Source organism: Mesoplodon mirus (genome assembly GCF_964341445.2).
Source record: "Mesoplodon mirus genome assembly, chromosome: 8".
Classification (NCBI taxonomy): Eukaryota; Metazoa; Chordata; class Mammalia; order Artiodactyla; family Ziphiidae; genus Mesoplodon; species Mesoplodon mirus.
The window spans coordinates 59,101,835-59,129,381 of NC_138984.1; the positions used below are offsets into that span (position 1 = coordinate 59,101,835).

Consider the following 27,547-nt stretch of genomic DNA (forward strand, 5'->3'; position numbering starts at 1 on the left):
TCCTTTAAATAAAAATATTACATAGTATGTCTGGTGTGTATACACGTGCACGCATACATGAACATGCATGCATGTGCACATACACACCAGGTTTTTTAAAAATACCTTTATTGGAGTATAATTGCTATACAGTGCTGTCTTAGCTTCTGCTGTATAACACAGTGAATCAGCTACATGCTTAAGTATATCCCTATATCCCCTCCCTCTTGCATCTCCTTCCCACCTTCCCTATCAAATCCCTCTAGGTGGTCACAAAGCACCGAGCTGATCTCCCTGTGTCATGCAGCTTCTTCCCACTCCCTATCTATATTACATTTCGTAGTGTATATATGTAAATGCTACTCTATTACTTTGTCCCAGCTTACCCTTCCTCGTCCCCGTGTGCTCAAGTCCATTCTCTACGTCTGTGTCTTTATTCCTGTCCTGCCGAAAGGTTCATCAGAACCATTTTTTTTTTTAGATTCCATATATGTGTGTTAGCATATGATATTTGTTTTCCTCTTTCTGACTTACTTAACTCTGTATGACAGGCTCTAGGTCCATCCACATCACTACAAAAAACTCAATTTTGTTTCTTTTTATGGTGGAGTAATATTCCATTGTATATATATACCAAATCTTCTTTTCCATTCACTTGTCGATGGACACTTAGGTGGCTTCCATGTCCTGCCTGTTGTAAATAGTGCTGAAATGAATACTGTACATGATTCTTTTTAAATTATGGTTTTCTCAGGGTATATGGCCAGTAGTGGGATTACTGGGTCATGTGGTAGTACTATTTTTAGCTTTTAAAGGAACCTCCATACTGTTCTCCATAGTGGCTATACAATTTACATTCCCACCAAGAGTGCAAGAAGGTTCCCTTTTCTCCACACCCTCTCCAGCATTTATTGTTTGTAGAGTTTTTGATGATGGTCATTCTGACTGGTGTGAGGTGATACCTCATTGTAGTTTTGAATTGCATTTCTCTAATGATTAGTGATGCTGAGCATCTTTTCATGTGTTTGTTGGTAATCTGTATATCTTCTTTGGAGAAATGTCTATTTAGGTCTTCTGCCCAATTTTGGATTGGGTTGTTTGTTTTTTTGATATTCAGCTGCATGTGCTGCTTGTATATTTTGGAGATTAATCCTTTGTCAGTTGCTTCATTTGCAAATATTTTCTCCCATTCTGAGGGGTGTCTTTTCATCTTGTTTATGGTTTCCTTTGCTGTGCAGAAGCTTTGAATCATTAGGTCCCATTTGTTTATTTTTGTTTTTATTTCCATTTCTCTAGGAGATGGGTCAAAAAGGATCTTGCTGTGATTTATGTCAGAGTGTTCTTCCTATGTTTTCCTCTAAGAGTTTTATAGTGTCTGGTCTTACATTTAGGTCTTTAATCCATTTTGAGTTTGTTTTTATGTATGGTGTTAGGGAGTGTTCTAATTTCACTCTTTTACATGTAGCTGTCCCATTTTCCCAGCATCACTTATTGAAGAGGCTGTCTTTTCTCCATTGTATACTCTTGTCTCCTTTATCAAAGATAAGGTGACCATATGTGTGTCGGTTTATCTCTGGGCTTTCTATCCTGTTCCATTGATTTCTATTTCTGTTTTTGTGCCAGTACCATACTGTCTTGATTACTGTAGCTTTGTAGTATAGTCTGAAGTCTGGGTCCTGATTTCTCCAGCTCCAATTTTCTTTCTCAAGATTGCTTTGGCTATTCGGGGTCTTTTTTATTTTTTTTCATACAAATTGTGAAATTTTTTGTTCTAGTTCTGTGAAAAATGCCATTGGTAGTTTGATAGGGATTGCATTGAATCTGTAGATTGCTTTGGGTAGTATAGTTATTTTCACAATGTTGATTCTTCCAATCCAAGAACATGGTATATCTCTTCATCTGTTTGTATCATATTTAATTTCTTTCATCAGTATCTTATAGTTTTCTGCATTCAGGTCTTTTGTCTCCTTAGGTAGGTTTATTCTTAGTTTTTTTTTTGTTTGTTTGTTTTGTTTTGTTTTTGCGGTATGCGGGCCTCTCACTATTGTGGCCTCTCCCATTGTGGAGCACAGGCTCTGGACATGCAGGCTCAGCGGCCATGGCTCATGGGCCTAGCCACTCCGCGGCATGTGGGATCTTCCCGGACCGGGGCACAAACCCGTGTCCCCTGCATCGGCAGGCCGACTCTCAACCACTGCGCCACCAGGGAAGCCCTATTCATAGGTATTTTATTCTTTTTGTTGCAATGGTAAACAGGAGTGTTTGCTTAATTTCTCTTTCATATTTTTCATCATTAGTGTATAAGGATGCAAGAGATTTCTGTGCATTAACTGTGTATCCTGCTACTCTACCAAATACATCAGTTAGCTCTAGTATTTTCTGATAGCATCTTTAGGATTCTCTATGTATAGTATCATGTCATCTGCAAACAGTGAGCTTTACTTCTTGTTTTCCAATTTGGATTCCTTTTATTTCTTTTTCTTCTCTGATTTCTGTGGCTAAAACTTCCAAAACTATGTTGAATAATAGTGATGAGAGTGGGCAACATTGTCTTGTTCCTGATCTTAGAGGAAACGGTTTCAGTTTTTAGCCATTGAGAACGATGTTGGCTATGGGTTTGTCATAAATGACGTTTATTATGTTGAGGTAGGTTTTCTCTATGCCTAATTTTGGAGGGTTTTCATCATAAATGGGTACTGAATTTTATCAAAAGCTTTTTCTGCATCTATTGAGATAATCATATGGTTTTTAATCTTCCATTTGCTAATACGGTGTATCACATTGATTGATTTGCATATGTTGAAGAATACTTGCAATCCTGGGATAAGACCCACTTGATCGTGGTGTGTGATCCTTTTAATGTGCTGTTGGATTCTCTTTGATAGTATTTTGTTGAGGATTTTTGCATCTATGTTCATTAGTGATATTGGCCTGTAGTTTTCCTTCTTTGTAACATCTTTGCCTGGTTTTGGTATCAGGGTGATGGTGGCCTCATAGAATCAGTTTGGGAGTGTTCCTTCCTCTGCTATATTTTGGAAGAGTTTGAGAAGGATAGGTTTTAGCTCTTCTCTAAATGTTTGATAGAATTTGCCTGTGAAACCATCTGGCCCTGGGCTTTTGTTTGTTTGAAGATTTTTAATCATAGTCTCAATTTCAGTGCATGCGATTCATCTGTTTATATTTTCTATTTCTTCCTGGTTCAGGCTTGGAAGGCTGTGTCTTTCTAAGGATTTGTCCATTTCTTCCAGGTTGTCCATTTTATTGGCATATATTGCTTGTAGTAATTTCTTGTGATCCTTTGTATTTCTGCAGTGTCAATTGTTATTTCTGATTTTTCATTTCTAATTCTATTGATTTGAGTGTTCTCCCTTTTTTCATGATGAGTCTGGTTAATGGTTTATCAATTTTGTTTATCTTCTCAAAGAACAAGCTTTTAGTTTTATTGATTCTTGTGATTGTTTTGTTCATTTCTTTTTCATTTATTTTTGATCTGATCTTTGATTTTTTTCCTTCTGCTAACTTTGCTGGGTTTTTTTTCTTTAATTGCTTTAGGTGTAAGGTTAGGTTGTTTATATGAGTTGTTTGTTTCTTGAGGTAGGATCGTATTGCACTAAACTTTCCTCTTAGAAATTCTTTTGCTTCATCCCATAGGTTTTGGGTTATTGTGTTTTCATTGTCATTTGTTTCTAGGTATTTCTTGATTTCTTCTTTGATTTCTTCACTGATTTCTTGGTTATTTAGTACTGTATTGTTTAGCCCCCTTGTGTTTGTAATTTTTACAGTTGTTTTCTTTTTTCTTTTTTTTTTTTAAAGAAGATGTTGGGGGTAGGAGTTTATTAATTAATTAATTTATTTTTGCTGTGTTGGGTCTTCATTTCTGTGCGAGGGCTTTCTCCAGGTGTGGCAAGCGCGGGCCACTCCTTCATCACGGTGCGCGGGCCTCTCACCATTGCGGCCCCTCCCGCCGCGGAGCACAGGCTCCAGACGCGCAGGCTCAGTAATTGTGGCTCACGGGCTTAGCTGCTCCATGGCATGCGGGATCCTCCCAGACCAGGGCTCGAACCCGCATCCCCCGCACCAGCAGGCAGACCCCCAACCACTGCGCCACCAGGGAAGCCCCAGTTGTTTTCTTGTAATTGATATCTAGTGGATATCTGTGGCCAGAAAAGATACTTGATACAATTTCAATTTTCTTAAATTTACTGAGGCTTAATTTGTGACACAAGATATGAGCTATCCTGGAGAATGTTCCATGAAGACTTGAGAAAAAAGTGTATTTTGTTGTTTTTGAATGGAATATCCTATAAATATCAATTAAGTACATCTTGTTTATTGTGTCATTTAAAGCTTGTGTTTCCTTATTTATTTTCATTTTGGATGATCTTTCCATTGGTGAAAGGGGGATGTTAAAGTCTCCTACTATGATTGTGTTACTTTCAATTTCCCATTTTATGGCTGTTAGCAGTTGCCTTATGTATTGAAGTGCTCCTATGTTGGGTGCATAAATATTTACAATTTTTATATCTTCTTATTTGATTGATCCCTTGCTCATTATGCAGTGCCCTTCTTTGTCTCTTGTAAAAGTCTTTATATTCTATTTTGTCTGATATGAGAATTGCTACTCCAACTTTCTTTCGATTTCCATTTGCATGGAATATCTTTTTCCATCCCCTCACTTTCAGTTGGTATGTGTCCCTAGGTCTGAAGTGGGTCTCTTGTAGACAGCATATATACAAGTCTTCTTTTTGTATCCATTCAGCCAGCATATGTCTTTTGATTGGAGAATTTAATCCATTTACATTTAAGGTAGTTATCAATATGTATGATTCTATCATCATTTTCTTAATTGTTTTGGGTTAGTTATTGTAGGTGTTTCCTTCTCTTGTGTTTCCTGCCTAAAGAAGTTCCTTTAGGATTTGTTGTAAAGCTGGTTTGGTGGTGCTGAATTCTCTTAACTTTTGCTTTTCTGTAAAGGTTTTAATTTCTCCATCAATTCTGAATGAGATCCTTGCTGGATAGAGTAATCCTGGTTGTAGGGTTTTCCTTATCATCACTTTAAATATGTCCTGCCACTCCCATCTGGCTTGCAGAGTTTCTGCTGAAAGATTAGCTGTTAATCTTATGTGATTTCCCTTGTATGTTATTTGTTGCTTTACCCTTGCTGCTTTTAATATTTTTTCTTTGTATTTAGTATTTGATAATTTGATTCATATGTGTCTTGGCGTGTGTCTCCTTGTATTTATCCTGTATGGGACTCTCTGCTCTTCCTGGACTGGATTGACTATTTCCTTTCCTAAATTGGGGAAGTTTTCAAATATAATCTCTTCAAATATTTTCTCAGTTCCTTTCTTTTTCTCTTCGTCTTCTGGGACCCCTATAATTCGAATGTTGGTGCATTTCATGTTGTCCCAGATGTCTCTGAGACTGTCCTCAATTCTTTTCATTCTTCTTTCTTTATTCTGCTCTGCAGTAGTTATTTCCACTCTTGTATCTTCCAGGTCACTTATCCGTTCTTCTGCATCAGTTATTCTGCTATTGATTCCTTGTAGAGAATTTTTATTTTCATTTACTGTGTTGTTCATCACTGTTTTTTTGCTCTTTAGTTCTTCTAGATCCTTGTTAACAGTTTCTTGTATTTTCTCCATTATGTTTCTGAAATTTTGGATCATTACTCTGTATTCTTTTTCAGGTAGGTTGCCTATTTTCTCTTCATTTATTTGGTCTTGTAGATTTTTACCTTGCTCCTTTGTCTGTAACAGATTTTTTTGTCATTTCATTTTTTTTGAAAGGTGGTGCTGTATTCCTGAGTTAATGGTTGTTTGGCCTGACATGTCCAGCACTGGAGTTTGCAGGCAGTTCAGTAGACCTGGGTCCTGGTGCTGAGATGAGGATCTCTGGGAGGCCTCACTCTGACTGATATTCCTTGGAGTCTGAGGTTCTCTGTTAGTCCAGCGGTTGGACTAGGAGCTCCCACCACAGGATCTTGTGCCCAACCTCTGGCCTGGGAACAAAGATCCTGCAAGCTTCGTGGTGCATTAACAAAATTTAAAAAAGGAAGAAAGAAAGAAAAAAAGGAGGAATACAGTAACAAAGAAAAAAAACAAAATTAAATTAGAAAGATAAAAAATGTTTTAGGAAAAATAAAACTATTGAAACTGCAACAAGGTAAAATAAACTCACAATAGAAAAAAGAATAAAAAGTGGGGGGGAGGTGAACAAGCCAAAAGGGGAGATCACTAACAAAGGATAAGAAATAAAATAAAATTAGAAGAATAAAAGATTTATTAGGAAAAATGATAATATAAAAGAATCAACAAGGTAAAACATAACCCCAATCTAAAAGAGGAAAAAGGACAAAAGGATTGGTTTAAGATGGTGGAGTAGAAGGACATGCTCTCACTCCCTCTTGTGAGAACACTGAAATCACAACTAACTGCTTAACAATCATCAACAGGAAGACAGTGGAACTCAACAAAAAGATACCCCACATTCCAAGACAAAGGAAAAGTGACAGTGAGACGGTAGGAGGGGTGCAATCACAATAAAATCAAATCCCATAACTGCTGGGTGGGTGACTCACAAACTGGAGAACACTCATACCACAGAAGTCCACCAACTGGAGTGAAGGTTCTGAGCCCCCCGTCAGGCTTCTGTACATGGGGGTCTGGCAACGGGAAGAGGAATTCCTAGAGAATCAGACTTTGAAGGCTAGTGGGATTTGATAGCAGGACTTCAACAGGGCTGGGGGAAACAGAGACTCCACTCTTGGAGGGCACACACAAAGCAGTGTGTGCATTGAGACCCAGGAGAAGGAGCAGTGACCCCATAGAGACTGAACCAGACCTATCTGGTAGTGTTGGACGGCGTCCTGCAGAGGCAGGGTGTGGCTCTGTCCAACTATGAGGACAAGGACACTGGCAGTAGAAGTTCTGGGAAGTACTCCTTGGCGTGAGCCCTCCCAGAGTTCACCATTAGCCCAGCCAAAGAGCCCCGGTAGGCTCCAGTGTTGGTTTGCCTCAGGCCAAACAACCAACAGGGAGGTTACCCAGCCCCATCCATCAGCAAACAAGCAGAATAAAGTTTTACTGAGCTCTGCCCACCAGAACAACAGCCAGCTCTAACCAACACCAGTCCTTCCCATCAGGAAACTTGCAGAAGCCTCTTAGATAGCCTCACCCACCAGAGGGCAGACAGCAGAAGCAAGAAGAACTACAATCATGCAGCCTGTGAACAAAAACCACATTCACAGGAAGATAGACAAGATGAAAAGACAGAGGACTATGTACCAGATGAAGGAACAAGATAAAACCCCAGAAAAACAACTAAATGAAGTGGAGATAGGCAAGCTTGCAGAAAAAGATTTCAGAATAATGATAGTGAAGATGATCCAAGACCTCAGAAAAAGAATGGAGGCAAAGATCAAGAAGATGCAAGAAATGTTTAACAAAGATCTAGAAGAATTAAAGAACAAACAAACCGAGATGAACAATACAATAACTGAAATGAAAACTACACTAGAAGGGATCAATAGCAGAATAACTGAGGCAGAAGAACGGATAAGTGACCTGGAAGATAGAATGGTGGAATTCACTGCTGCAGAACAGAAAAAAGAAAAAAGAATGAAAAGAAATGAAGACAGCCTAAGAGGATCTCATTCAGATATATACTATATATAGTATCATGTCATCTGAAAACAGTGACAGTTTTACCTCTTCTTTTCCAACTTGTATTCCATTTATTTCTTTTTCTTCTCTGATTGCCATGGCTAGGACTTCCAAAACTATGTTGAATAATAGTGGTGAGAGTGGATATCCTTGTCTTGTTCCTGATCTTCGAGGAAATGCTTTCAGTTTTTCACCATTGAGAATGATGTTTGCTGTGGGTTTGTCTATATGTCCTTTATTATGTTGAGGTAGGTTCCCTGTATGCCCACTTTCTGGAGAGGTTTTATCATAAATGTGTGACATGATACTATATATAGAGAATCCTAAAGATGCCAGCAGAAAACTACTAGAGCTAATCAATGAATTTGGTAATTTAGTGGTTGCCAGAGTCTAGGGGAAGGGGAGAATGGGGAATGACTGCTAGAGGGTACAGGGTTTTTTCTTGCCACAATGAAAATATTCTAGAATTAGACAGTGGTAATGATTGCACAACTTTGTGACTGTACTACAAACCACTAAATTGTACATTTTAAACATGTGAATTTTATGGTATATGAATTTTATCTCAATAAACCCATTATTTTAGAAAAATAAAATGAAATTAAATAAAAGAGGAAAAAAAGAAAAGGAAAAAAAAAGCCTTGGGTATAGGGGCAGAGTTTTAGCAGGGGGGTGGAACTTAGGCAGGGGCGGGGTTTTGGGTGGGGCGGGACCTAGGCGGGTGGGGGGTGACTTTGAGCATGGGGCAGTGCCTAGGCAGGGCAATGTTGAAGTGCAGTGCAGGGCCTCTGTTTAGGACCTGCACAGAACAGGAGAGGCAGCACCTCTAAAGGAGGGCCTCTGGAGTGTGGAGTTCTGAAATTTGGAGGTAGGGCCCTGAGTGAGGGTGTGTGGGTGGGGTTTAGGCCACTTCAGCTTGTTGGAGGGGGTCTCTGAATGTAGAGGTAGTGCCCTGGGTACACACCAGCTTTTGAGGAAAGATAGAAGCAGTTGTTAAAGTTAGTTTGGGAATACACCTCTATATTTTATTTAAAATTTTGAAATTTAGTTAAATTTATTTTTTCAGATTCTGCTTTTTATGCATTTTTGTTAGTGTTCTGATAAATGATGAGATGCAATAAATATAGAATGGTTGTAGAACTATATTACTGGGAGGCACACATGCAAATTGAAAAGAAAAGAAAAAGAGGGCGCAAGTCAAGGGTATGTAAATTTCAGTCACAGGTCTGAGATTTATTCACTATGTGTCCTCAAGCCAGGTGATTTACCTCACTGAACTGTAGTTTTTAGTTTTTAGTTTTTCATCTGGAGATTATGTAGTCTGAACCTATTTCAGTTCCTAGCATCTACAAGTGCCCAGTAAATCAACATATTATTCTTATGAAGCAAAGAATAATAGGAGCAAAAATCCATCTTGAAGCAAAATTTAATAAGAACCTGGCATTCTGAATCCCCATCACGAAGGCTGTGGCTCATGGTGGTTTGACCAGATCCAATTTATCTTGGGTTAAATCTTAAACAGAAGCCAGTCTTCGCTCTTGTACATCCTAGACAGCCAATCCGATCACTGTGATTCCTTGCACCTAGAACTAATCTATATCTAATTTATTAAATCAGTTCTATTTTTGAGGAATAGCAAATTCTCACACTCTCTCAAATATGCATCAAGCCCAGAAATTTTGAAACAAAACAAACTTATTATATATTTATATTCCTGTTCATCAGTGGAGGAAATACTTAAAGATAACTAGAAAAAGAGTTGAGCAGTAATGCAAACTCATTTGATTCCAATCAGAGCACAGAAATTCCACATCCACATCTGCAAGAATCCACTTACCTCAGAGGTCAACTGTTTCCAAACACACACCCATCACTGCAGTAAAGAATCATTAATATCTTGTTGAATTTATAAACTGCATTTTGGTTTAACATTGTCAGAATGTGTCTGACCTGCTTTGCCTTAATTTGGATGCTGTTATAGTTGGGCTTTTTCTAACTAGTGTTGGTGCTATTGTTTTCTTTTTCTTTATTTTTTTATAACCTCAACTTCAAACTGAACTATAGATACCATTTTTTTTTTAAACTTGGATGACATGTGAAAAGGTTCCAGTGGGAATGTAGAGTCATCACTACTCCATTGGGATGAAATCCTGACAGGTGACAAACATAACAGAAATGGTTATATTATAAGTTTCTCCACTTGCAAACATTTTCTCCTGCATTTGCAGTTGTAAAACAGATTCAAATATTTTCTCTTACTGACACCAAAGTGTAGTGCCTTCCATAATGACTAACCCTGGGAGGAATTTTTGTGTGTGTGTTAAATGATAATACATTCTTCGGGGTCAATTTTACTTTCCCTTTTGAAATGCTACATTCAATTATTTCATTGGTGAACCACTTAACTGAATATAAAAAACTTGTTGACAGCAGTAAAAGAAAGATTGGATAAAAAATTTGTAAATGGTAGACTCTTTCCTGTCTCAAGGAGCTTTTTCCTTATTTATGTGAAGAAAGCAGGTTATAAAGCAATGGTGTAAACTTATTAAGTCATATTGGATATAATTCTATTACTCATGCATTCCCTAAATAAGGTAACTATTCAAATAAACTGAAAAAGTTTGACTTTGAAATAATCATAAATATATAATCAGTGTATCTATATATAAACTGCCTACCTACATAGTCACCTTTCAAATGTCTGACAGACAAAAATATATGTGCTGCTCACTGTGTACAGAACAATGTATGGATATAAAAGGGTGGAAAAGATGCCTGTCCTTAAGGATGCTAACAATGTAATGTGGGATTTATAATATTTGTTACTTAAATGGAAGTGACAGTAATTCTATGCTTCACTCATACTTAGCTATACATAGAGAAACTTGAAAAAACAAAATTAGATTTTTTTAAGGGTGAGTGGTACAACTCAAGTGATACAAAGTCCAAACTTAAAGCCTCATTCTTCAGCTGACTTCTATTTTCAAGTTCAAATAACATGAGACTATCTCATGATTTTAAGCTCTTAAGTTTACTCCTTTTCTAATCTTTTTTCTGATGGACGAGTTAAGACTGGAAAAGACTCTGCTATGTTAAACTTCTTAGCTGTATAGTTCAGAGGTGTACCTTATGTTCTAGCAAATATTCTGTTGTAATTCCATTTCGGTAACCATGTTATCAAGCTTGCATCAAACTGACGTATCTTCTGATTTAACACAACTGGAAATGTATGTCATGACCTATAGTGTATTCTTGGCAAAATACTCTGAGTCTAATCAGCAGAACATAAATAGAAAAATTCGGATTCTGTGACATTCTACAGGAAAATGTCAATGCCATAACAGACAAAAGAAAAGTTGGAAAATATTCTGGATTAGTGAAGACTGAAGAGCCATGCAATTCATTATTCTTGGTTGGGTCCTGGATTGGGCAAAAAATAACTGCAAATGATGTTTTAGGGACAGTTGGAGAAAGTTGAATATGGATGGGATATTATATCAAAGTCAAATTTCATGGGTGTGATGATGGTATTATAGTTATGTAAGAGCATGTCTTGTTCTTAGAATCATTTCAGGATAAAATGTCATGATGTCTACAACTTATTTAAATGGTTCAGCAAAAGTCATATGTGAACATATATATGTATACGTGTGTAAACATTCCAAACATCTATACACAATTCAGACAGAGAGAAAAAGATAAAGCAAATGTCACAAAATGTTAAGGTTTGATAAATCCAGGGTATATATGTATTTACTCTACTATTCTTTTAACTTTTCTGTCAGCTTGAAATTTTTCACAGTAAGAAGTAGAGGGAAGAAGGTAATTCAACTTTCTAAACAAATAACAATTTAGGTTCATTAGGTGAACTATAATCGAAAAAGAAAAGCAAAATCATCTTGTGTGTTATAGGCTGAATTTCATCCTCCCCATATTTATATGTTGAAGTCCTCACCCATCCCTCAGTACCTCAGAATGTGAGAGTGTTTGGAGACAGGACCTTTAAGAGGTAATTAGGGTAAAATTTGGTCATACAGGTGGGCGTGAATCCAATATGACTGGTGTCTTTATAAGAAGAGATTAGGACACCACCACACACAGGGGGAAGACCATGTAACAACATGAGAGGAAGATGGCCATTTACAAGACAAGGAGAGAGGCCTCAGAATGAAACCAAGGTTGTCAACACCTTGAACTTGAACTTGTAGCCTCCAGAACTGTGAGGAAATATATATATTTTTAAAATTTAAACCGAAAGTCTATGGTATTTTGTTATGGCAGCCCTAACCCACGAATACACTGTATTACTCAGAATTCTAAGAATCACTCTCATTGACTCTCTTCCCTGTATAACCCCTTCTGTTTTGAATGTCAGTGGAACCTGTGAATATGATGAGATATCACTCCAGGATTATATTGCATTATATGGCAAAAGGAAATTATCCACATCTTCTTAATCTAATCACACAAGGTGTTTAAAAGCAGAAGGTGTTTTCCATCTGGTTGCAGAGGAGGAAGTCAGGGATTGAGAGCATGAATCATGAGGGAGCTTCAACATATTGCTGGCTCTGAAAATGGACAGGGTCCCCTTTCAAGAAATGTGGGTGGCCCTTGGTTGTCAAAGGTTGAGGCTGAAGACCATCAAGAAATTGTGGTCCTAGTCCTACAACCACAAGAAACTAAATTCAGCCAACAACTTCAATGAGCTTGGAAGTGGATTCTTTCTCAGACCCTCCAGATATGAGCCCAGCCTTAGGAATACCTTGATTTCTGCCTTGTGAAACTTTAAGCAGAGAACCCATTTGATCCTAACTAGATTTCTGACCTACGGAATTGGGCGATAAGAAATGGGTGTTATTTTGACATGCTAAATCTGTGGTGATTAATTATACAGCAATAGAAAACTGATAATCTCATAATCTACTCAGTTATCCTCATCAGTGTGTTTTTATTTTTTATTTTTTTGGGCGGGGCGTGCCCCGCGACTTGTGGGACCTTAGTTCCCTGACCAGAGATAGAACCCAGGCCTTGGCAGTGAAATTGCCGAGTCCTAACCACTGGACTGCCAGGGAATTCCCAACAATGTGTTTTTAAATTAGAGTGAATATGTGTGTTTTGTTTGTCTGTGGGAGGAAAAATGGTGAAGAGAATATTATTTTTTTCCAGATTCAATTTGTGTATATGCACACACATAAAATTCATATACATGCATATATAAATGTTAACCCATATACCTTTTAAAATTATTAGTACAGTAATATATACACATTTATATATCCTTTAGAATTGGATAAAAGAGATAATTAAAATCCTCTCTCAGTTGTTACAATATCTGTCTTCCATCGTTAGCATATTTATCTTGTCATTCCCAACATCTATCACAGGATCTATTACATAGTAGTCACTCAATTAAAATTTGTTATGCATAAATTTGATAGACACATAGATACATTGATAGATACATATATAGATAGATAGATGGATTATGTACAGGATGCCAACTTAAATGCCAACTTAAATGTTATGTGAGATAGGCATGTATGAAAGTCTGGTCTTCACTAAGGGGGAATGTTAGTGGGATCTATTTAACATCTCTGAACTTCATTTACCTCATCTAGGAGGCTATATAGCATGATACAGTGTTCAACTGTAGCTCTGTCACATAATTGCTTTAAGGACCTCTAGCAAGTAACTTCTCTCATGCTTTATTTTTATCCTCTATAAAAGCTGACCATGATTAGCATCATACGGAGGCCACCATTAGCTCATAGAGTGCCTTCATGCAAACTAGAAACACTGCTCCCTTTCAAAGATCATTTATTTCCATTTGTAGGAAAATACATATACCCATGCAGTCTGCATTATTTATGTCACCCTGATGCCTTGCATGACCTGAACAACTGTATCCAATGTCCCGCTCAGGGCTGTTGTCAGGATCAAAGGATATAATCCACATAAGGGTCATAGTACAACATCTGGTCCATATTAACCATATATTTTGTGTCAGTAATTGTCATCCTTATCTTTCTCATAAACATCTTCTTTAATATGAAATTAGTATCATTTTACCAAGATAGAAACTAAATTAGCATAGGTGAAAGCCCTGGCACATGGTAAGTTATGGAAAAAATGGTTGAAGGACCATGTTTAGTAAGCACCTTGAACACAGTAGTTCCTCAGTAAATAGCTGCTGATTGATTACATTCTAGTTTTCTTAAAGAAAATGCACCAATACATTATGGGAATTCTAGTTTGGCAACAAAATTCTCTTTACTCCTTAAGTGAAAATATATAGTATGCCATTTATTTTAAAAATTGAATTGTCTAATATGTGCAAATTTGGAAGTAAAATGTAACAAAATTCCCCAAAGTTCCATGTGGAGAAAGAAGCATTATTTTAACTATCAAATTACATCTATTTTATTGCCTAACCTAATTATCAATTGCAAGTCAACAAGTATAACAATCTAATATAGATTATAGCAACCTAATATATAATATTACTAATATGCACACTATGACTAGTATACACCACTTATGAATTTCTACTGTTTCCCTCAGAAAATAATGTTAGTTAAGTCATCAATCCAAGTTTGTCTTTTGTGTTGCAAACACGTAGCATTGCTGAGATGGACACCAACTGCACCACTAAATGAGTGTTCTAGATCACCAGCAGGAATGATTAAGGCAAAACTACTTTTTTAAAATTTTTAGCCAGGATATGGATGCAACCTAAGTGTCCATCGACAGATGAATGGATAAAGAAGATGTGGCATATATATACAATGGAATATTACTCAGCCATAAAAAGAAATGAAATTGAGCTATTTGTAATGAGGTGGATGGACCTAGAGTCTGTCATACAGAGTGAAGTAAGTCAGAAAGAGAAAGACAAATACTGTATGCTAACACATATATATGGAATTTAAGAAAAAAAATGTCATGAAGAACATAGGGGTAAGACAGGAATAAAGACACAGACCTACTAGAGAATGGACTTGAGGATATGGGGAGGGGGAAGGGTAAGCTGTGACAAAGTGAAAGAGCGGCATGGACATATATACACTACCAAACGTAAGGTAGATAGCTAGTGGGAAGCAGCCGCATAGCACAGGGAGATCAGCTCGGTGCCTTGTGACCGCCTGGAGGGGTGGGATAGGGAGGCTGGGAGGGAGACGCAAAAGGGAGGGGATATGGAAACATATGTATATGTATAACTGATTAAATTTGTTATAAGGCAAAAAATTAAAAAAAAAATTTTGGAGCAACCCATCATCCATAAATATTTGAAAAAAAATAATCTGTAGTAATTATCTACTGATTTTTTATTAAAACAATATTTTTTCATTTGTATAAGAATTGCACTATGTGATCAAATCAGGCATTCTTAGAGGGTTAGGACCACTGCTGTAGGAATGGGCCCTGTATTTCATCAGAAACTGGTGATTTCATTTCATATCTCTAAATAAAGCCTATAATTTCAGTACTCTGGTAGTTAGTATATATCTCCAAGGAAAAGGAGGAGTTTTTTAATTGTTGCAGTATTCTTTATATTAATATAAAAAACATGGAAGTGTAATAGACATATAGTAGGATGTTATATTAACCTGCTAGGTCTGCCATAAGAAAATACCATAGACTAAGTGGCTTAAACAACAGAAATTTATCTCCTCTCAGTGCTGAGGCCAAAAGTCCGAGATCAAGATGCTGCCGGGGTTAGTTTCCCCCAAGGCCTCCTTGGATTGAAGATCTCCACCTTCTGACTGCCTCTTCCTATGGCCTTCTCTCTGTGCACAAGCACCCCAGTGTCCCTCAGTGTGTCCAAATTGCCCCTTCTTGCAAAACACCAGTCAGATGGGATAAGGACCCACTCTAATGACCTCATTTTTTTTTTTTTTTTTTTTGCGGTACGCGGGCCTCTCACTGTTGTGGCCTCTCCCGTTGCAGAGCACAGGCTCCGGACGTACAGGCTCAGCGGCCATGGCTCACAGGCCCAGCCGCTCTGCGGCATGTGGGATCTTCCCGGACCGGGGCACGAACCCGTGTCCCCTGCATCAGCAGGCGGACTCTCAACCACTGCGCCACCAGGGAAGCCCTAATGACCTCATTTTTACTTAATTTACATCTTTTGAGCCTCTAGCAACAAGTTCAATTACATTCTGCAATGGTATAATTTTAGGGTTTCAACATGTGAATTTTGAGGGGTGCAATTCAACCCATAACTGATGCTATAATAGAAAGTTAGGAAGTGCAATTTCTGGATTCCAATTTTAGCCTTGTTACCCATTAGCTATGAGACTCTTGACCAAGCAACCTGTTTGTGCTTTAGATTTCTTGTTTTTTTTATGGCCATAATACCTGGCCTATTTTTCTCAAAAAATAGGTACTATGTCAAAGGATATTTATTGATTCTAATGTACATGTCCTTAAATTATCCAAGTGCTATACAAGTATAAGTCCTTTCTATAATTACTATTTTTGAAAGATTGAAATCATTAGTCTTATGACTGTATGCTGAAGTCTAAGACAAGAAGTTTATTAATAATTACTTTTCTCTTGGCAACTCCATCAGAGTTGTTGAGAAGTATTTACTAGTTTGTTTTTTTTCTTGCTGTTTAATACCCAGAAAGATTTGTGCAAGCTGAAATATTCTCCCCTTTTGTATCTGATCCTTGGTTGACCAAGGAATAAGGTCAAACTTCTCCCTCCCAAGGCATCATTTTTCAGAAAAGTAAAACAAACAAACAAACAAAAAAGCCCTGCAAGATGAGTAGACTGCTATAAGCCACCTTTACTGAATTGGTATCCTTCCACCTAAGCCCTATTTTTACCCATCTCCTCATGAACTTTACTCTTTGCTAGCAATTTCTCCCATCCCCCAAATCAAAAAAGGCTAATGTTACAGAGATTTTAATTGAAAATATTCAACCCAAAGTTAATTATTCTGCCTAAAACTGAAACGGGCCAATACAGCAATTAGTAGAAGGATGATACTTTTTGTCCTACTGAGAATTCCATAGGCATATTATAGTAGGGTTTTATATCCTGCTTTCAGGGAAGAAATAATATTAGATATGGGGGAAGGGAGAGAGAAAAAAGTCAATGCCATTAAAATAAGTTCGTAGAACAAAACATCCTTCAGTGCTTCATTTAGCAAAATATGTCATTTCAGAAGCACTTCTGAGTGAAAGTCAAATGTAAATTTTATACACTGACTATAAAGAATAAAACCTCCTCTGGGAAGAAATTTGCTCCCCCATGAAAGGTAAGAAGACTTCATCCCCAACCCCAAATGCTAGATTAGTTGTGGATAAATGATGGATTGAATCATTTCTCAGAAGGCTCCTTGCTCAGCCTTCAGCTTTGTCCCAACAGAGCCCTGAAAGACCATTTGTTTACTATACCTCATCCCTTAAGCCAAGGAGATTTTATCAGAGTTGTCTCTAGAATTCAATAATTTTATTTAATCCCCTTTATTTTATATCATTTCAAAGTTTTCATTGCCTATAATTTCCAGTCCGGGCTGAGGGACATGAGTCCCTTTTTATCCTATGACATGTGAACTTGGATCAGAAAACCAAAAAGCAGTGACTTCTTGAGGAAGAGCAAGGCCTTTTGCAATGCTGGTCTTGCTCCACTTCTGTGAATTGTGGTGCACTCAGTTTTATCACCTATGCCTCCAATCAAACTTGCTTAAAATTGCAGAGACAAACTTTCAGAGACCCGTTAGCACATTGCAGGGCAGGATGAAGGGAAATGTCACCCTCCATCCCGTCCCCACTGTGCTGGGGAAATGAACCAACCTTAGACAGGCCCTTTCAATTCACAATTATACTGTTCCTCACCTTCCTGTCTCCCCTTCATATCAACTCATAAGTGGAGGTCTCTTTATTATTAAAGAAGGGTCAATGTTTCTTGCCTCTTGATTGCAAAAGAGGGAAGCCTCAGAATAAAATGAAGAGCAAAACAAAAAGAATTGAAAGAGACATAAACTGCCCTCATGGGCCTCATATGCTCTCCCTTTAATCTGTAAGATCATTTCAGCTTCTCTTCCTAACGAAAAGCTTAGCTCTGTGGCTCTCATATATTAGCTCATTGCAAAGTGACCTCTAAATCACTATTACTTAGAAACAAGGACCATATTTCCATTCATTTTATTGTTCCTGTAGTCTACTTTCAGTGCCCTATTCTGCTATTTATTCTTAAAGAGCAGTGTCTGTTTGCTAATAACCTCCCACCTGAATTTTTGTTTTATTTCTCTGACCTCTGTTAAAGAAAGAAAGTTTAGAAGGAAATTGTAAAAGGATTTCTACCTTATATCCTAGGGGAAAGGTCAGTGTATGAATATAAGGAGTTCATTAATATCCTCCTATCTAAATAAAGCTTAAAATCCTACAACAATGGAAATGCAGTCAAAGCAATGGTCAATTCATGCAGAGGCATATCTAACCCTAATAACTTACAGCCATTTTCACTTTTCACAAATGCTTCTATTCCTATTACCCAGGAGGCATGGTGTGTTTACTGAATTATTCAATTAGAACTGATTACCTCCAAAGTCAGTGTGATATAACTGTTGGGATAGCATCTATGTTTTTCAAATGTCACCATATTTTTAAATTAGGTGGCCTAAGGCTTCCTTTTAGGAGTTAGATTCTTCCTTTCCTGAGTATTTATAAAAAGAAGGGCAAGTTGAAAGAAATGCAAACTCTGCCTTTACCGATAACAGCCAACTTAGAGGGCATAGAAGAACTGTAAACTCAGTTTCCTCATTTCTTAAAATGAGATAACAGCCACATTTCAGGACTGCAATGTTGATTAAATAATATTATTCATTAATGTGTTTTTTAGCCATATATTTTAACTTTAGCTAATTCATCAACATGATGTCTTTGGAAGAGTTCTTAGGAAAAGCCACCTGTCCCCAGATAATGTCTACACCTTATTTGTCTTAATGCTTGAGTGTAATATACTTTTAATATACTTAATTATTAAAAACTGTTAATAACTTCTCTTGAATTAGTGTACGTGGTAAATTAACCCTATTGCTAGCCACAACATTAGAGAATAAAGCCAACCTTCAATAAGAATGGGAGAGGGGGCAATTAGCATGCTCTATCAAAAGACCCTCAGGGTAAGGTGCTTGGTCAGAGCTCTGGCATATGGAATACAGGGAGGGGGTGTTGGGTGGAGAGGGGCTTTTACTCTGGAACAGGCACTATTCTAAGCACTTTACTGTGAGGTAGGTACTATCATGCCCATTGTACAGATAAGGTAATGGAGACCTGGAATGACTAAGTTTGTTGCACAAGAGCAAAGATATTCATCTGGAGGAACTGGCTTTGGTGTCAAGCATCTGGGATTCAGAAGCCCTGATCATGCACTGTGCCTGCCACCTCTCCTCAGTGGACGAAGAGCGGAAAAGGAGTGAAGAGACACTGTGGCACATGCTACCTGGGGCCTCTTCTCGCCCAATATCTAGTCTCCTCTTTTTCTTTACTAGCAGAACCACAGATCTTATTTTGGAAAGCCCTGTGGAAATACTCATTGCCCCATACCTTAGGTGATCAGTTCTGGCGAAGGATATCTAAGCAAGAAATCTACTGAGTTTGCTTTCCGTAAAAGTTACTATTCTCCGGGCTTCCCTGGTGGCGCAGTGGTTGAGAGTCCGCCTGCCGATGCAGGGGACACGGGTTCGTGCCCCGGTCCGGGAAGATCCCACATGCCGCGGAGCGGCTGGGCCCGTGAGCCATGGCCGCTGAGCCTGCGCGTCCGGAGCCTGTGCTCCGCAACGGGAGAGGCCACAACAGTGAGAGGCCTGCGTACAGCAAAAAAAAAAAAAAAAAAAAAAAAAAAAAAAAAAAAGTTACTATTCTCCTGACAAACAGATAGACTCAGCTGGCACTTACTGTTTCTTTTTTTCTTTCCCTTCTCTCTGGCCGAAATGGAATTATCTACCGGGGAAGGTGGAAAAGCCCTACTGTGGCTAAAAGACTGACACCTCCATGCTAAGAGTGGCAGAGCATAAAGGTAGAGGAAGCCTGGTGTCATTCTGGAGCTGCCATATCAATCCTGGACTGTCCACTTTTGCACCTTTTTATATGAGAAAAGTAAACCCTTATTTCTTTGAGCTCCTGTGTCTGTCCCTTATGCTCAAATGCAATCTTAACACGTAAGGAGATGTGCAAAAATAGAAGAATGAAGCCAGCTTTTGCAGAGAATGCCCTTTTGCCCGAGTCTGGCACCGTGTGGGAGTGGGTACACACACAGCTCTATGCCCCATTCTTCCACTTTGCCCAGTTATGCTGCTTCCTGTGGCTGCAGTACCTGGGCACGGCCCCACCTCTGCAGCCATACAGCGGACACGGCCTAGCTAGGACACTGCAGTAGGGTTTGGCAAACTACAGCCTGCAAGACAAGCCCAGTCTGTGGACTGTTTTTGTACAGAGTGTAAACTAAGGATGTTTGTTGGCTTGTTGTTCCATTTTAACTGTTTTACAAACAAAGAAGAATATGCAACAGAGATGACACAAGCTCAGGAATCCTAAAATATGTACTGTATGGTCTTCTACAGGAAAAGTTTGCTGATCCTTGCAGAAGGACAGGACAGAGTAGAGTCAATATGAAAATTATTATAACAACTACAGTAAGTCCCCTGCATACGGACAAGTTCCATTCCGAGAGTGCATTGGTAAGTCCAATTTGTTTGTTAAGTCCAACGAAGTTAGCCTAGGTACCCAACTAACACAATTGGCTATATAGTACTGTACTGTAATAGGTTTATAATATTTTTCACACAAATAATATGCAAAAAATAAAGAAAACATTTTTAATCTTACAATACAATACCTTGAAAAGCACAGTAGTATACAGTACAAGAGCTGTCATCCAGGGGCTGGCATCGAGTGAACAGGCAAGAAGAGTTACTGACTGGAGGAGGGAGAGGAGGTGGGAGAGGGTAGAGCTGAAGGGTCAACAGCAATAGGAGATGGAGGGAAAGCTGCAATTTCCCTCATGCCTGACATTGATGGCACAGGTTCTGGCTCCTTGCTGGATTCAATTCTATCTACCCTTTTGAAAAAACAATCCAAGGATGTCTGGGTAGTAGCTCTTTTTTTCTCATCATAGATGACATGGTTGCACTGGATTGCATCCTGAACGGCTGTTGTAACCTTCGTGTACTGTTCTACATTCTGGTCCTTTGCCTCAAAAACTAACAGTGCCTTCTCGAATAAAGAAAATCCCCTTGCCATTTCCTGTGTCGTGAATCTCTTTGGTTCTTCAGTTACTTCTTCTTCCTCCAGTCTCTCTTGGTGTTTCTTAGCAGTACCAGCTACATTACCACTGCTTTTACACTTGCTTCTGGACATCCTGGACTTGAAACAAAGATACTGTACTACTGTACTCTATACAGTACTGTACAGTACACAAAAGCACAACCACTTGTAGAGGATGCACTCACGTGACAATGTATGCCAAACACGTGAACTAACTTACCATGATCGGCCATGTGAATGCACATCCTCATCTTTGAAAGTTCACAACTTGAAGGTTTCCATGTAGGGGACTTAACTGTATCCAGGTTGCAAACCTTACCCTCCTATAATGTCATTTTTATACTCCCCGGTTAGTCAAAGAGTCATCATATCCACAACATGATCTATAGCAGAAGGACTCTCTACATGATTTTCTGAAGGGGGGTAGTGGAAGGCAATAAGGAAGAAGGGGAAAGAGCAGAACAAATACCTTCCTGACTTAAAAGGAGGAATCTAATTTTAAGTATATAAACATCAGATTGCCAAAAAATATCACACATCTGCTGAAACTGATTGTTGGAAAGGAAGTATCATTAAGCATTCAACAGAAAATCCTAGAAGGAATTATGTATTGAATACCTTGGAATAAAAGCACCTTTCAGGAAGACTTCCCTGTCACAGGGGGTACCAAGTTTTCATTCCACAAATAATATTTCTACTATTCACTTTAATTCTCGTCATACAAAATGATAGACTTACAACTGGATTGAAAGCACTGAGTAGAAAGAGGGTGATTTTTCCTGATTTTCTCTTCTCATTGCCTCATAAGACCTAAAAGGTGGTTAGCCATTTAGACACTTAACAAATTACTTCAAATAATGTAGCAAAATAAAGACTTTCATTTGTAATATAAGGCTAAAGGACCATTTCTCATATTCAACGGTAAGGACATAAATTATTAAATTTCTCTAATTTCATATTTTAGAAAACTCATCCCAACATGCAGTCAGCTTAGTGGTAAATCAACCCCATTCAAGAGGGGTTTCCTTGGCCTTGGATTGCTGTTAGTGAAATCTCACTTCTGCCCCATAAATAGTAGAAAATACCCCTAAAACCTGGGCCTAAACAAACACAGAAGAGAAAGAAAATATGTGCTTGTTAACCTCTCAGATCCCCAAATACCTCAATTTCATTTGATTTTCACTTCCTTTGTTTTTCTGTAGGCATGTTTATCTTCTAAAGCATTTTGGTCATCAGCCTCTCATAAGTAAAGCTTTTCCTCCTCCTCGACAATATCCACTTTTTTCCCGTTAGAATTTTGTCATGGCAGAGCTTTCACAATGTCATAATAAATTCTATGCTATATTGGTCCTCTTATCATTTTAGAGGCTAAGTGGATTTAGGAAAAATAAGTGCATTGCATCAGTGGTTTTCATCTAATATTTTGTAGATACAACATACTTTGTCTTCAGGTCAAATATGGTAACATACTTTTGTTCATACACTGAGCACAAAATTATCCTTCTTAAGAATCAATCTTCAAGGTTTTTGATTTCTAGTATTTATCTTTCACATTGAATGTATATACATTCATATAATTATAAAAATTATGCAATTATTTTATGTAGATCAGTGATGACTGCATATGAATGTTATAAAACAACACATTACAAAGCACTATGATTAAGGAAAATGGTAACTGTGAACATCTGGATTGAGAAATTTAAATTTGAAAAAGTCTGATTTTTCCATAAAGCTTTTTCTCTATGCTTGTCCAGATTTTAGTTAGTATTAACTTATCTGAAACAGGCTAATTAAATGTGGATCCAAATATGTTACTCAGATTAAACACCCAGGTTAAAAAAAATGAGTATTTTTCTTTCTTCGTTATGTTGCTACGTTGATATACGAATTTTTTTTAGTGTTGCTCTTGAGGATATTCAGCAATTTTGATGCCCAAGAGTAGAATAAGAATGGCCAAAATGGGAAAACATTTTAAAACTGAACTCACCAAATTTTATTGAGGAAAATAACTATATACTTTAAAACTGCCAAAAATATCTTGAGAAGGTATGAGCTTCATTTTAAAAACTAGATAAGAAGAAAATCTATCTCTATTTCAATTAACCCACATGTAAATCCTAATTTGAAGCTTCAGTCTGCTAAAGCCCCTAATCTCTGTGAATTGAAGGACCTACCTTTTCCCCCCGAACACAAGGTGGTGTCTACCTTCTGGGCAAGATGGATAACCAAAATATTTTCAAACATTGTGGTCGAGACACTGACCATTAAGAACAGAAACTCAATCAATCAGGGCAGATGCTGGCCAGCAAACACAAGTCTAGCTGACTGGTGTGGCCCTGCTTGGTATCTGCCATGTTCCTAGAAGCACAGAGCCGGCATGGGAGGGGGAGTGGAATACTGTCATCCACCCACTTTGGCATTCACTTTGGGGTCTCTTTCCTCTTTGGGTTTGAGTTTTGACCACCAAGGTCCTTGTGTCTCCTCTGTACCACAGATCCTCTCCAGCTTGATTCTCCCACTAATCCCCCTCCTGAGTACACAGGGAGCATTATTATTCTCTATTATTCAAAAGCATGAAGGGAACTCCTGCCTAGACAGACCACACAGACTTTTCTTCTCAATCACTTTTGCACTGTGCCAGGTACAAGTTCCAGGGCATTCCTCCTTCAACCTGCCCTCCTACATAAGGATTCTGCAAATTTCTCTCATGTCTCTGTCATGTTTCCCATCAGGAATTTGATAGTAGGATCAGGGCAAAAATGCAAGGCTCCAAAACTCAAAAACTTATCTTTTTAGTCCTATTATGCCATGGCGATCATCCCTTGCATCTAACGAGAAGAAAACTCTTCTATGGCACTTAAATAGGGGAAGGCTTAAACGCTGTTAAGTCCCACTACTTATACAGATGAAATGTAGTCCAACTACTTGTATATTTCATGGGCGGGGTATTTTGTTATTGTTGTCTTTTCACATTACTATACCATCCGCATCCATATGCATAATTTTGAGATTCTTCTCCTTATTTTCCATTTTTAAACAACTTTGTTAAGGCATAATTCACCTCCCATACAATTCACCCATTTAATATGCACAGTTCAATGTATTTAAATACATTAACAAAGTTGTGCAACCATCACTGCAATCTAATTTTAGAACACTTCATCACCTCCAAAGAGACCCCATACTCATTAGCAGACATTCCTCATTCCCCTCCACCCCACTGGCCACTGGCAACCACTTATCTACTTTCTACCTCTATAGATTTGCCTATTGGGATATTTCATATGAATGGAATCATAAAATATGTGGTCTCTTGTGCCTGGCTTCTTTTACTTCACATATTTTCAAGATTTATCCATGTAGCATGTATAAGTACTTCAGTCTTTTTTTATTGTTAAATAATATTCCTTTGTATGGATTTATCAGATTTATTTATCCACTAGAGTATTTTCCTATTAATATACTTTTTCCTCGTATCATGCCTAGAACCTTAGCTATGCTATAGGGGTCTTGTAAAGGTTTTCAGAATTAAACTGATGAAATTGGTGAAAATCAGAAATGTAGTAAACAACTACAACCTCTTACTATCGAAAAAGTGATCTGTTCAAATTGAAGAAAGGCAATTAATGCAAATATTCAAGTACCCATATGTTGAGAAACTTAAAAACACTAGCAAACATGAAGAAAGTGAATAAGCATTGCTTCTGCTTCCCATCACCAAGATTTTCATCAAAACTTATATTGGTTCCATCTATAAGACTTATAAACAAGTAGATAAAAGTGGAAAATGGAACCAATAATTATTATCTCTACAATATCAAGCAATAAGAGTGGTGGATTTTTCTTTTTTCATGTTGACTTCACGGAACTATGTAGTTGCTTTGGGGATGATCCTAAGAAGCTGACATACATGTTTGCGTGGGGAGTAAAAACTGATATTAGCTGTGCTAGAAAATATCAATATGAAAAGTTAGGTGACTCTTCACACTCCTTACAACAGTAGGTATTTAAAAGAAAGTGCAGCAGATTTAGCTGTCGTCCTGTTATTATTTACAATTTTGATTTAGTGGTATTTTTCACATGGGCAAAACCCTTAATGGACTCCCAAGTTAGACGCAGTGGTACAATTACAATTAAGACTCATGTGTATTAAGAGTTCTGAATCTGATATTAAAAAGTCAAAGATCCTCACTGCATGGATGGATAAATGTAGTTTCTATCTTTCAGGTGCAAAAGAAAACATGTTCAATAATTTGTGTAGTGCCCTAGATATTAATAGAAATAATATTGGAGCTAAAGATTGATTAGTTCATTATTCCTTCTATATGCTCCTCTGTCTCAAAACGTGTGAGATAAATTATTGGAGAGGACCTTATTCCCTCTCAGTGCTGTGTTTTCAAGGATTTTTTTTCTCTTCAAGTAAATTTTTTTCTAGGAGTAACACAATCACATTGAAATAACCTTGCATTTTCTTCCCTTCATAAGTTAATTCACACGACAAAACTGCGTTTTATGCTCTCATTCACATAGTCATTTTAAAGGACACGCAAACAAAAGGTTTTAAGTTTTTAGGCTATTTGGGAAAAAAAGAATAAACGGAAACAGCAGTCATCTGTGAAAACAGCTGACATTTACTTTCACATGTAAGGTAAATCCGAACAGCATGAGAACCTTTCTACTCACAGGTATCTAACGATTCGTCTGAATCATCAGGGCAGTCAGGGTCCCCATCACACAGCCAGGTCTGGGAGACACAAGTCACGTGATCGTGGCAAAGAAATTCACCAGGATCACACAACTGCTGATCTGAAAATGAAAATGTTTCAAAATAAAATATGAATGATCTGAACATGAACACAAGAGCAGTACAAAGATGAAATGTGAGAAGGCAATGTATAAAATGTCTATGAATGTGGGCCACATTTTCTGTTCGGCAACAAAGCTAAACCAATTATTTTTCTTATTTTTATCCACTCAGCTCAAGCACTCAATTCTGATAGACTTAACTTTGTTGTGGTCTCACACAATCTATCCTGAAAATAGTTAAGAATTCTATTTGTGTTTAGGACTAGAGGTTTCCTCATATCAGATAAGGCATATAGCTATCCCAGCAAGCAGGTTTTATAGAAGATGTTGATCCAAAGCAGAAGTTCTTGAGCAGAAAAATTTTAGTTTCCTCCTCTGCTCCAAGACAATGAAAAATCAGCAATAAAAATTAAACCTTGTACGTAAACTCCATCTCTTAGTATTTAGTTCTTAACTATCCAACCTTATGCTAGAGCTTCATGCCTTTACATCTGTTAGATACCCAATATCATAATATATTTTTCCCTTTTTCACTACAACTTTCCAATCGACAGTTTCTGCTACTAGACAGTGAGGGTGATAGTAAAATCCCATAAAGTTTTGTTCTAACTCAGGTTTCTACATTTGACTATATTCAAAAAGTCCATTATTTTCCTTCCATTGTTTCAGAATATTTAGGATCTGTTGCCTTTCCTCAGGTCCTAGTAAACTCATCAGATGTTGTTTTTTGCAATATTCTTACTTATGCCCTATAAGTCCATTCAACAAATATTTCTTTTTAAAAAGTATTTTAAAACATGTCTGAAATAGAAATGTTTCTTACAATTGATGACCTCGGAGTGTGAAGGAGTGTTAGGAGAGTTAGACAGTTGATACCACTTATTCTTTGTTATGTATATACAGGAATGATCCAACATCAAAGAAATCCATCAGTAAATATGACTTTCAATATATATCAAATGCATATTCTAAGTGGTACAAAAGCATTACACCATAGCTTAATTGACCTTTTTCCCCTAGCAATCTACAAAATGATGGCACATCTTCCACTTAATCATTTGATAAGATATAGTATGTCTCTCCTTTCTCTCCCTCAACCTCTTCCCCGACCCCAAAATAACTTAAAACAAACATACTTTACAAACACACAAACACATCCACAGACACACACACACACACACATCTTTAATCTATAATTAACTCTTCCTACTCTCACACTATGATATTTTCTGAAAATTCATATATTTTACCTTATTATACACTGTCAATACCACAATCATTACCACTGCTATCATAATTATTGTTTTTTTTTTCACATTAGGTTGTTTGTGCATACTCTGAATTTGGCCTTAGAGTTGGTGCTATAGAATCAAAGATGTATAAGTCTCAGTCTTTGTCTTGAAAGATTCAATCAGACTACTTACACCAACAGATCCTGAAGGGAAAAAAAAGTACATTGTATACCAAAAGTTGCCAAATAAGTGATTTAGAAAATAACTGCTAAAAGGAGAGATCACAGGTAGAGACAGATGGATACCAATACAAATAAAAGTCTGGGGATATAAGTATGATTTTAAACGTGGGTAGGCTATGGATACATGGAGAGTAAATATAGGACATTTCAGACAAGAGGTAGAGTAATAAAATTTTTAAGGCAGTAATTATTAAAATGCATTTGAGACAAATGTTTTATACTAAAGTTGAAATGACATTCAGGTTATAAGATCCATCTAGGTTTTTCTCCACCAAACAGTATGTGTGATATTTATAAGTATGTCCTGGTGTTAGAGGAAAGGGACTTAAATTTTGCTTTAGACA

At 37.5% G+C, this 27,547-nt stretch overlaps 1 protein-coding gene across 1 annotated transcript in view; it reads right to left on the bottom strand.

Annotated features, from left to right (window-relative positions):
- Nucleotides 1–27,547, bottom strand: part of LRP1B (LDL receptor related protein 1B) — a gene marked incomplete at its 3' end in the record, with an annotated part of 2,351,282 nt that overhangs the window by 1,478,974 nt on the left and 844,761 nt on the right. The window contains exon 25 of the mRNA XM_082630936.1: nt 25,607–25,729. Within this exon, the coding sequence (XP_082487062.1) occupies nt 25,607–25,729 (123 nt within the window). The remainder of the gene's footprint in view (nt 1–25,606; nt 25,730–27,547) is intronic.